The sequence below is a fragment of the Salmo salar genome, chromosome ssa13 (genome assembly GCF_905237065.1).
Source record: "Salmo salar chromosome ssa13, Ssal_v3.1, whole genome shotgun sequence".
Classification (NCBI taxonomy): Eukaryota; Metazoa; Chordata; class Actinopteri; order Salmoniformes; family Salmonidae; genus Salmo; species Salmo salar.
The window spans coordinates 2,315,870-2,328,834 of record NC_059454.1 but is presented as its reverse complement, the minus strand read 5'-3'; the positions used below and the strand labels follow the sequence as shown (position 1 = coordinate 2,328,834).

The following is a 12,965-nucleotide window of genomic DNA, read 5'->3' as shown; positions in this document are numbered from 1 at the left end:
ATAGGAGGTACATACCGCAGTCAGTCATAGGAGGAACATACCACAGTCAGTCATAGGTACATACCACAATCAGTCATAGGAGGTACATACCACAGTCAGTCATAGCTACATACCATAGTCAGTCATAGGTACATACCACAGTCAGTCATAGGAGGTACATACCACAGTCAGTCAAAGGTACATACCACAGTCAGTCAGAAGGTACATACCACAGTCAGTCATAGGATGTACATACCGCAGTCAGTCATAGGAGGTACATACCACAATCAGTCATAGGTACATACCACAGTCAGTCATAGGTACATACCACAGTTAGTCATAGAAGGAACATACCACAGTCAGTCATAGGAGGAACATACCACAGTCAGTCATAGGTACATACCACAGTCAGTCATAGGTACATACCACAGTCAGTCATAGGTACATTCCACAGTCAGTCATAGGAGGAACATACCACAGTCAGTCATAGAAGGAACATACCACAGTCAGTCATAGGTACATACCACAGTTAGTCATAGAAGGAACATACCACAGCCAGTCATAGGAGGAACATACCACAGTCAGTCATAGGAGGTACATACCACAGTCAGTCATAGGTACATACGACAATCAGTCATAGGTACATACCACAGTTAGTAATAGAAGGAACATACCACAGTCAGTCATAGGAGGAACATATCACAGTCAGTCATAGGTACATACCACAGTTAGTCATAGGAGGAACATACCACAGCCAGTCATAGGAGGAACATACCACAGTCAGTCATAGAAGGAACATACCACTGCCAGTCATAGGAGGAACATACCACTGTCAGTCATAGAAGGAACATACCACAGTCAGTCATAGGAGGTACATAACACAGTCAGTCATAGGTACATACCACAGTCAGTCATAGGAGGTACATATCACAGTCAGTCATAGGAACATACCACAGTCAGTCATAGGTACATACCACAGTCAGTCATAGGAGGTACATACCGCAGTCAGTCAAAGGAGGAACATACCACAGTCAGTCATAGGTACATACCACAATCAGTCATAGGAGGTACATACCACAGTCAGTCATAGCTACATACCATAGTCAGTCATAGGTACATACCACAGTCAGTCATAGGAGGTACATACCACAGTCAGTCAAAGGTACATACCACAGTCAGTCAGAAGGTACATACCACAGTCCGTCATAGGATGTACATACCGCAGTCAGTCATAGGAGGTACATACCACAGTCAGTCATAGGTACATACCACAGTCAGTCATAGGTACATACCACAGTTAGTCATAGAAGGAACATACCACAGTCAGTCATAGGAGGAACATACCACAGTCAGTCATAGGTACATACCACAGTCAGTCATAGGTACATACCACAGTCAGTCATAGGTACATTCCACAGTCAGTCATAGGAGGAACATACCACAGTCAGTCATAGAAGGAACATACCACAGTCAGTCATAGGTACATACCACAGTCAGTCATAGGAGGTACATACCGCAGTCAGTCATAGGAGGAACATACCACAGTCAGTCATAGATACATACCACAGTCAGTCATTGGAAGATATCACTGTCAGTCATAGGAACATACCACAGTCAGTCATAGGAGGAACATACCACAGTCAGTCATAGATACATACCACAGTCAGTCATAGAAACATACCACAGTCAGTCATAGGAAGATATCACAGTCAGTCATAGGAACATATCACAGTCAGTCATAGGAACATACCACAGTCAGTCATAGGAGGAACATACCACAGTCAGTCATAGGAGGTACATACCACAGTCAGTCATAGGAGGTACATATCACAGTCAGTCATAGGAGGAACATACCACAGTCAGTCATAGGAACATATCACAGTCAGTCATAGGAACATACCACAGTCAGTCATAGGAGGAACATACCACAGTCAGTCATAGGAGGTACATACCACAGTCAGTCATAGGAGGAACATACCACAGTCAGTCATAGGAGGAACATACCACAGTCAGTCATAAGAGGAACATACCACAGTCAGTCATAGGAGGAACATACCACAGTTAGTCATAGGAGGTACATATCACAGTCAGTCATAGGAACATACCACAGTCAGTCATAGGAGGAACATACCACAGTCAGTCATAGGAGGAACATACCACAGTCAGTCATAAGAGGAACATACCACAGTCAGTCATAGGAGGTACCTATCACAGTCAGTCATAGGTACATACCACAGTCAGTCAGAGATACATACCACAGTCAGTCATAGATACATACCACAGTCAGTCATAGGTACATACCACAGTCAGTCATAGGAGGAACATACCACAGTCAGTCATAGGTACATACCACAGTCAGTCATAGAAGGAACATACCACAGTCAGTCATAGATACATACCACAGTCAGTCATAGAAACATACCACAGTCAGTCATAGGAGGTACATACCACAGTCAGTCATAGGTACATACGACAATCAGTCATAGGTACATACCACAGTTAGTAATAGAAGGAACATACCACAGTCAGTCATAGGAGGAACATACCACAGTCAGTCATAGGTACATACCACAGTTAATCATAGGAGGAACATACCACAGCCAGTCAAAGGAGGAACATACCACAGTCAGTCATAGAAGGAACATACCACTGCCAGTCATAGGAGGAACATACCACTGTCAGTCATAGAAGGAACATACCACAGTCAGTCATAGGAGGTACATACCACAGTCAGTCATAGGTACATACCACAGTCAGTCATAGGAGGTACATATCACAGTCAGTCATAGGAACATACCACAGTCAGTCATAGGTACATACCACAGTCAGTCATAGGAGGTACATACCGCAGTCAGTCATAGGAGGAACATACCACAGTCAGTCATAGGTACATACCACAATCAGTCATAGGAGGTACATACCACAGTCAGTCATAGCTACATACCACAGTCAGTCATAGGTACATACCACAGTTAGTCATAGAAGGAACATACCACAGTCAGTCATAGGAGGAACATACCACAGTCAGTCATAGGTACATACCACAGTCAGTCATAGGTACATACCACAGTCAGTCATAGGTACATTCCACAGTCAGTCATAGGAGGAACATACCACAGTCAGTCATCGAAGGAACATACCACAGTCAGTCATAGGTACATACCACAGTTAGTCATAGAAGGAACATACCACAGCCAGTCATAGGAGGAACATACCACAGTCAGTCATAGGAGGTACATACCACAGTCAGTCATAGGTACATACGACAATCAGTCATAGGTACATACCACAGTTAGTAATAGAAGGAACATACCACAGTCAGTCATAGGAGGATCATACCACAGTCAGTCATAGGTACATACCACAGTTAGTCATAGGAGGAACATACCACAGCCAGTCATAGGAGGAACATACCACAGTCAGTCATAGAAGGAACATACCACTGCCAGTCATAGGAGGAACATACCACTGTCAGTCATAGAAGGAACATACCACAGTCAGTCATAGGAGGTACATACAACAGTCAGTCATAGGTACATACCACAGTCAGTCATAGGAGGTACATATCACAGTCAGTCATAGGAACATACCACAGTCAGTCATAGGTACATACCACAGTCAGTCATAGGAGGTACATACCGCAGTCAGTCATAGGAGGAACATACCACAGTCAGTCATAGGTACATACCACAATCAGTCATAGGAGGTACATACCACAGTCAGTCATAGCTACATACCATAGTCAGTCATAGGTACATACCACAGTCAGTCATAGGAGGTACATACCACAGTCAGTCAAAGGTACATACCACAGTCAGTCAGAAGGTACATACCACAGTCAGTCATAGGATGTACATACCGCAGTCAGTCATAGGAGGTACATACCACAATCAGTCATAGGTACATACCACAGTCAGTCATAGGTACATACCACAGTTAGTCATAGAAGGAACATACCACAGTCAGTCATAGGAGGAACATACCACAGTCAGTCATAGGTACATACCACAGTCAGTCATAGGTACATACCACAGTCAGTCATGGGTACATTCCACAGTCAGTCATAGGAGGAACATACCACAGTCAGTCATAGAAGGAACATACCACAGTCAGTCATAGGTACATACCACAGTTAGTCATAGAAGGAACATACCACAGCCAGTCATAGGAGGAACATACCACAGTCAGTCATAGGAGGTACATACCACAGTCAGTCATAGGTACATACGACAATCAGTCATAGGTACATACCACAGTTAGTAATAGAAGGAACATACCACAGTCAGTCATAGGAGGAACATACCACAGTCAGTCATAGGTACATACCACAGTTAGTCATAGGAGGAACATACCACAGCCAGTCATAGGAGGAACATACCACAGTCAGTCATAGAAGGAACATACCACTGCCAGTCATAGGAGGAACATACCACTGTCAGTCATAGAAGGAACATACCACAGTCAGTCATAGGAGGTACATAACACAGTCAGTCATAGGTACATACCACAGTCAGTCATAGGAGGTACATATCACAGTCAGTCATAGGAACATACCACAGTCAGTCATAGGTACATACCACAGTCAGGCATAGGAGGTACATACCGCAGTCAGTCATAGGAGGAACATACCACAGTCAGTCATAGGTACATACCACAATCAGTCATAGGAGGTACATACCACAGTCAGTCATAGCTACATACCATAGTCAGTCATAGGTACATACCACAGTCAGTCATAGGAGGTACATACCACAGTCAGTCAAAGGTACATACCACAGTCAGTCAGAAGGTACATACCACAGTCCGTCATAGGATGTACATACCGCAGTCAGTCATAGGAGGTACATACCACAGTCAGTCATAGGTACATACCACAGTCAGTCATAGGTACATACCACAGTTAGTCATAGAAGGAACATACCACAGTCAGTCATAGGAGGAACATACCACAGTCAGTCATAGGTACATACCACAGTCAGTCATAGGTACATACCACAGTCAGTCATAGGTACATTCCACAGTCAGTCATAGGAGGAACATACCACAGTCAGTCATAGAAGGAACATACCACAGTCAGTCATAGGTACATACCACAGTCAGTCATAGGAGGTACATACCGCAGTCAGTCATAGGAGGAACATACCACAGTCAGTCATAGATACATACCACAGTCAGTCATTGGAAGATATCACAGTCAGTCATAGGAACATACCACAGTCAGTCATAGGAGGAACATACCACAGTCAGTCATAGATACATACCACAGTCAGTCATAGAAACATACCACAGTCAGTCATAGGAAGATATCACAGTCAGTCATAGGAACATATCACAGTCAGTCATAGGAACATACCACAGTCAGTCATAGGAGGAACATACCACAGTCAGTCATAGGAGGTACATACCACAGTCAGGCATAGGAGGTACATATCACAGTCAGTCATAGGAGGAACATACCACAGTCAGTCATAGGAACATATCACAGTCAGTCATAGGAACATACCACAGTCAGTCATAGGAGGAACATACCACAGTCAGTCATAGGAGGTACATACCACAGTCAGTCATAGGAGGAACATACCACAGTCAGTCATAGGAGGAACATACCACAGTCAGTCATAAGAGGAACATACCACAGTCAGTCATAGGAGGAACATACCACAGTTAGTCATAGGAGGTACATATCACAGTCAGTCATAGGAACATACCACAGTCAGTCATAGGAGGAACATACCACAGTCAGTCATAGGAGGAACATACCACAGTCAGTCATAAGAGGAACATACCACAGTCAGTCATAGGAGGTACCTATCACAGTCAGTCATAGGTACATACCACAGTCAGTCAGAGATACATACCACAGTCAGTCATAGATACATACCACAGTCAGTCATAGGTACATACCACAGTCAGTCATAGGAGGAACATACCACAGTCAGTCATAGGTACATACCACAGTCAGTCATAGAAGGAACATACCACAGTCAGTCATAGATACATACCACAGTCAGTCATAGAAACATACCACAGTCAGTCATAGGAGGAACATACCACAGTTAGTCATAGGAGGAACATACCACAGTCAGTCATAGGAGGAACATACCACAGTCAGTCATAGGAGGAACATACCACAGTTAGTCATAGGAGGAACATACCACAGTCAGTCATAGGAGGAACATACCACAGTCAGTCATAGATACATACCACAGTTAGTCATAGGTACTTTATCGTTGTGTTGTCGTTGTGTTGTCGTTGTGTTGTCATAGTGTTGGCGTTGTGTTGGCGTTGTGTTGTTCTTGTGTTGTCGTTGTGTTGGCGTTGTGTTGTCGTTGTGTTGTCGTTGTGTTGTCGTTGTGTTGGCGTTGTGTTGTCATTGTGTTGTCTTTGTGTTGTCCTTGTGTTGGCTTTGTGTTGGCGTTGTGTTGTCGTTGTGTTGTCGTTGTGTTGTCGTTGTGTTGGCGTTGTGTTGGCGTTGTGTTGTTCTTGTGTTGTCGTTGTGTTGGCGTTGTGTTGTCGTTGTGTTGTCGTTGTGTTGGCGTTGTGTTGTCATTGTGTTGTCTTTGTGTTGTCCTTGTGTTGGCTTTGTGTTGGCGTTGTGTTGTCGTTGTGTTGTCCTTGTGTTGGCGTTGTGTTGTCGTTGTGTTGGCGTTGTGTTGTCGTTGTTTTGTCTTTGTTTTGGCTTTGTGTTGTCGTTGTGTTGGCGTTGTGTTTGCGTTGTGTTGTCGTTGTGTTGTCGTTGTGTACCTGGAACAGAGATGTAGTCCCAGTAAGGAGCGTCAAACTCAAACTCCCCGGCTACGATACGACAGAAGATGATCCGGTTGTGAAGGTCTGTGTTCTCTTCTTCTGTCTCGTCGTAGAACGGAGGATTCCCCGACAGACTGAAACAAAAGGAAGACGACTTACAGAGAGGAAAGCTTGTAGTTCAACGTCCGCAGAACCAGATCTAGAAGTCATTGACGTTTGACGATTTAGTAATACAGTAAAACATTTGAGATTTTATTTTCAAACCAGCTACTGCGACAGAATGATTGATCAGATATGTGGTTATGTAGGAACTGCTGGCAAGGCATGAATTAACTTATTACATCTGATCAGTGTTGTAAATCTAGTTATTGATGACTTCGGGACAGTAGCATAGTGTTATGTACATGTTATAACTCCTCTATGAACACTCTCAGTATGTACATGTTATAACCCCTCTTTGAACACTAACAGTATGTACATGTTATAACCCCTCTATGAACACTAACAGTATGTACATGTTATAACCCCTCTTTGAACACTAACAGTATTTACATGTTATAACTCCTCTATGAACACTCTCAGTATGTACATGTTATAACCCCTCTATGAACACTCAGTATGTACATGTTATAACCCCTCTATGAACACTAACAGTATGTACATGTTATAACTCCTCTATGAACACTAACAGTATGTACATGTTATAACCCCTCTATGAACACTAACAGTATGTACATGTTATAACCCCTCTTTGAACACTAACAGTATTTACATGTTATAACTCCTCTATGAACACTCTCAGTATGTACATGTTATAACTCCTCTATGAACACTCTCAGTATGTACATGTTATAACTCCTCTATGAACACTCACAGTATATACATGATGACCCCTACTGCCCAACAGTCCACTGGTCGACCGTACCGATGTCTGGCCACAACCTCAGGAGCTGAGAGAGAGAGAGAGAGAGAGAGAGAGAGAGAGAGAGAGAGAGAGAGAGAGAGAGAGAGTGTTAAGGAGAGGGTGATGGAAAGTTGAGGGGAGAAAGATAAAGACAGAGAAAAAGTGAAGGGGTGATCGCAAGGGCAGGGGGAACAGAGAGACGACAACAAACTGGCTTCATTAATCATCAGCTGGATTAATCAGTCTGCATCTTCCTTCAGCTTTCTCCTCTTTAAATCCCTTCATCTCTCATTCTCTCCCTCTTCTCATTACCTCGCTGTCTCCTCTCCTTGTCCCCTCTCCTCTCTCTCTCCATCCCCTCATCTCTCATTGCTCTGCTCTGCGTCACTCTCTATTCTCTCTCTCCATCCCCTCATCTCTCATTGCTCTGCCGTGCCTCACTCTCTCCTCCGTCTTTCCTATGTTTTATTTCACCAATCCCTTATTGCAGTTAATATATTTCCCTCCCTCCCTCCCCTGCTACATCCCTCCCTCCCTCCCTCCCTCCCTCCCTCCCTCCCTCCCTCCCTCCCTCCCTCCCTCCCTCCCTCCCTCCCTCCCTCCCTCCCTCCCTCCCTCCCTCCCCTGCTTCATCTCTCCCTCCATCCCTCCCTCCCATCATCCCTCTCTCCCTTCGTCCCTCCATCCCTCCCTTCCTCCCTTCATTCCTCCCTCCCTTCATCCCTCCCTGCCTCCCTCCCTCCCTTCATCCCTCCCTCCCTTCATCCCTCCCTCCCGTCATTCCTCCCTCCCTTCATTCCTCCCTCCATCCCCTGCTACATCTCTCCCTCCATCCCTCCCTCCCTTCATCCCTCCCTCCCTCCCTCCATCCTTATTTTGATGTAATTACTCTCTGGTGTGAATGACTGAGCTGCCCTTTACTGTAGATAAAGGACTGGAGGAGGAGAGGAGGAGGAGAGGAGGAAGAGAGCAGAGAGGGGGAGAGCAGAGAGAGGGGGAGAGCAGAGGGGGGGAGAGCAGAGAGAGGAGGAGAGCAGAGAGAGAGGTAGAGCAGAGAGAGGAGGAGAGCAGAGAGAGGAGGAGAGCAGAGAGAGGGGGAGAGCAGAGAGAGGAGGAGAGCAGAGAGAGGGGGAGAGCAGAGAGAGGAGGAGAGCAGAGAGAGGAGGAGAGCAGAGAGAGGGAGAGAGAGAGGAGGAGCAGAGAGAGGAGGAGAGCAGAGAGAGGAGGAGAGCAGAGAGAGGGGGAGAGCAGAGAGAGGAGGAGAGCAGAGAGAGGAGGAGAGCAGAGAGAGAGGAGAGCAGAGAGAGGAGGAGAGCAGAGAGAGAGGGAGAGCAGAGAGAGGGGGGGAGCAGAGAGAGGAGGAGAGCAGAGAGAGGAGGAGAGCAGAGAGAGGGGGAGAGCAGAGAGAGGAGGAGAGCAGAGAGAGGGGGAGAGCAGAGAGAGGGGGAGAGCAGAGAGAGGAGGAGAGCAGAGAGAGAGGGAGAGCAGAGAGAGGGGGGGAGCAGAGAGAGGGGGGAGAGTAGAGAGAGGAGGAGAGCAGAGAGAGGAGGAGAGCAGAGAGAAGAGGAGAGCAGAGAGAGGAGGAGAGCAGAGAGAGGGGGAGAGCAGAGAGAGGAGGAGAGCAGAGAGAGGAGGAGAGCAGAGAGAGGGGGAGAGCAGAGAGAGGAGGAGAGCAGAGAGAGGGGGAGAGCAGAGAGAGGGGGAGAGCAGAGAGAGGGGGAGAGCAGAGAGAGGAGAGCAGAGAGAGGAGGAGAGCAGAGAGAGGAGGAGAGTAGAGAGAGGAGGAGAGCAGAGAGAGGGGGAGCAGAGAGAGGGGGAGAGAGAGAGGGGGGAGCAGAGAGGTGAAGAGCAGAGAGAGGGGGAGAGCAGAGAGAGGAGGAGAGCAGAGAGAGGAGGAGAGCAGAGAGAGGGGGAGCAGAGAGAGGAGGAGAGCAGAGAGAGGGGGAGAGCAGAGAGGGGGGGAGAGCAGAGAGAGGGGGAGAGCAGAGAGAGGAGGAGAGCAGAGAGAGGGGGAGAGCAGAGAGAGGAGGAGAGCAGAGAGAGGAGGAGAGCAGAGAGGGGGAGAGCAGAGAGTAGGAGAGAGCAGAGAGAGGAGGAGAGCAGAGAGAGGTAGAGCAGATAGAGAGGGAGAGCAGAGAGAGGAGGAGCAGAGAGAGGGGGAGAGCAGAGAGAGGAGGAGCAGAGAGAGGGGGAGCAGAGAGAGGAGCAGAGCAGAGAGAGGAGGAGAGCAGAGAGAGGGGGAGAGCAGAGAGGGGGGAGAGCAGAGAGAGGGGGAGAGCAGAGAGAGGAGGAGAGCAGAGAGAGGGGGAGAGCAGAGAGAGGAGGAGAGCAGAGAGAGGAGGAGAGCAGAGAGGGGGAGAGCAGAGAGTAGGAGAGAGCAGAGAGAGGAGGAGAGCAGAGAGAGGTAGAGCAGATAGAGAGGGAGAGCAGAGAGAGGAGGAGCAGAGAGAGGGGGAGAGCAGAGAGAGGAGGAGCAGAGAGAGGGGGAGCAGAGAGAGGGGGAGCAGAGAGAGGAGGAGAGCAGAGAGAGGAGGAGAGAGAGGAGGAGAGAGAGGAGGAGCAGAGAGGGGGAGAGAGAGAGGTACTCTACCCAGGTACTCCGGTGTTCCACAGGGTTCTGTGATGGAACCGTTCTCAAACTTGGACAGATAGAAATCTCGCAGAACCACTTTGTTGTGATTGTTCTCTGTGTAGTACATCAGGTTCTCCAACTGTAGAACCACAAAACACACCACACACACAGTCAGAAACCTGAACCACACAAACTTAGAAACCTGAACACACACACACACACACACACACACACACACACACACACACACACACACACACACACACACACACACACACACACACACACACATTTAGAAACCTGAACCCACACACACACACACACACACACACACACACACACACACACACACACACACACACACACACACACTTAGAAACCTGAAACACACACACTTAGAAACTTGAAGCACACACACACACACACACACACACTCAGAAACCTGAAGCACACACACACACACACACACACACACACACACACACACACTTAGAAACCTGAACCACACACACACACACACACACACACACACACACACACACACACACACACACACACACACACACACACTTAGAAACCTGAAACACACACACTTAGAAACTTGAAGCACACACACACACACACACTCAGAAACCTGAAGCCACACACACACACACACACACACACACACACACACACACACACACACACACACACACACACACTGTCTTGTGCAGTGTGAACACGCCAAACGAACTCAGACTGTAGTAAAGTCATTAGTGGAGATGGCAGCCTGCGTGTGTTTGTGTGTTTAACAGCATGTCTCTTTCATTTGTCTCAGAAGAGCATGAGTTTATTACATAGAGGAAATCAGCTTTCTGGGGTGAGATGAGAGGAGGGACACTTTAACGTTATGAGAGACTCCTTCCTGTTAGCTCTCTCTTGGTTTAATTGACACACACACACACACACACACAGACACAGACACACACACACACACACACACACACACACACACACACACACACACACACACACACACACACACACACACACACACACACACACACACACACACACACACACACACACACACACACACACACACACATTTACCTTGAGGTTCCTGTGGACGATGTTGAGTGAGTGTAGGTAGGATACGGCCTCTAGAACCTGTTTGATCACGTTGGAAGCATCTCTCTCTGTGTAATTCCCCTGGTCCAGAATCCAGTCAAACACATCGCCGCCTGTAGCCCTGCAACACACACACACACACACACACACACACACACACACACACACACACACACACACACACACACACCTGGTTATTAAAGTCCATAAGGCATGTGAGACCGAAGGCTCCCTGGTCTCTCTCTCATTACCCCTGGTCCAACTGCTCCCTGGTCTCTCTCTCTCATTACCCCTGGTCCAACGGCTCCCTGGTCTCTCTCTCATTACCCCTGGTCCAAAGGCTCCCTGGTCTCTCTCTCATTACCCCTGGTCCAACGGCTCCCTGGTCTCTCTCTCTCATTACCCCTGGTCCAAAGGCTCCCTGGTCTCTCTCTCATTACCCCTGGTCCAATGGCTCCCTGGTCTCTCTCTCTCATTACCCCTGGTCCAACGGCTCCCTGGTCTCTCTCTCTCATTACCCCTGGTCCAACGGCTCCCTGGTCTCTCTCTCATTACCCCTGGTCCAACGGCTCCCTGGTCGCTCTCTCATTACCCCTGGTCAAACGACTCCCTGGTCTCTCTCTCATTACACCTGGTCCAATGGCTCCCTGGTCTCTCTCTCTCATTACCCCTGGTCCAACGGCTCCCTGGTCTCTCTTTCTCATTACCCCTGGTCCAACGGCTTTCTGGTCTCTCTCTCATTACCCCTGGTCCAACGGCTCCCTGGTCTCTCTCTCTCATTACCCCTGGTCCAACGGCTCCCTGGTCTCTCTCTCTCTCTCATTACCCCTGGTCCAACTGCTCCCTGGTCTCTCTCTCTCTCATTACCCCTGGTCCAACTGCTCCCTTGTCTCTCTCTCTCATTACCCCTGGTCCAACGGCTCCCTGGTCTCTCTCTCTCTCATTACCCCTGATCCAACAGCTCCCTGGTCTCTCTCTCTCTCATTACCCCTGGTCCAACGGCTCCCTGGTCTCTCTCTCTCATTACCCCTGGTCCAACGGCTCCCTGGTCTCTCTCTCATTACCCCTGGTCCAACTGCTCCCTGGTCTCTCTCTCTCATTACCCCTGGTCCAACGGCTCCCTGGTCTCTCTCTCATCATTAGTGTCCTGTTTTATATATCCCATAGCAATCTGTTTCAAACAACTGATTAAAGCAATCACAGCTATCCAATAAGAGCTCTCTGAGCCAAGAGCTAACCCAATGAGCTGTTAGACTCTATCAATTCTGTAAACTACTTGATTCAAAAAGTGTGTGTGTGTGTGTGTGTGTGTGTGTGTGTGTGTGTGTGTGTGTGTGTGTGTGTGTGTGTGTGTGTGTGTGTGTGTGTGTGTGTGTGTGTGTGTGTGTGTGTGTGTGTGTGTGTGTGTGTGTGTGTGTGTGTGTGTGTGTGTGTGTGTGTGTGGACAGGTCATGCCGTATGATTTTTAATAATCATTGTTACTCTGCCTCATCAATTTTGATGGTATTTCCAGCCAGCCTTGTTGCTGCATCTCTAGTGAATAGAGAAAATGTATGTGTCCGTCACTAGTGAATAGAGAGAGGGACAAAGATAGAGGGACAGAGAGAGAGGGACAGAGAGAGAGGGACAGAGAGAGAGGGACAGAGAGAG

At 47.7% G+C, this 12,965-nt stretch overlaps 1 protein-coding gene across 1 annotated transcript in view; it reads right to left on the bottom strand.

Annotated features, from left to right (window-relative positions):
* Positions 1–12,965, bottom strand: part of LOC106566306 (mucin-19) — a 285,875-nt gene that overhangs the window by 130,003 nt on the left and 142,907 nt on the right. Inside the window, 4 exon segments of the mRNA XM_045692717.1 lie at positions 6,724–6,860; positions 7,601–7,676; positions 10,221–10,341; positions 11,298–11,436. Of these exon segments, the coding sequence (XP_045548673.1) occupies positions 6,724–6,860; positions 7,601–7,676; positions 10,221–10,341; positions 11,298–11,436 (473 nt within the window).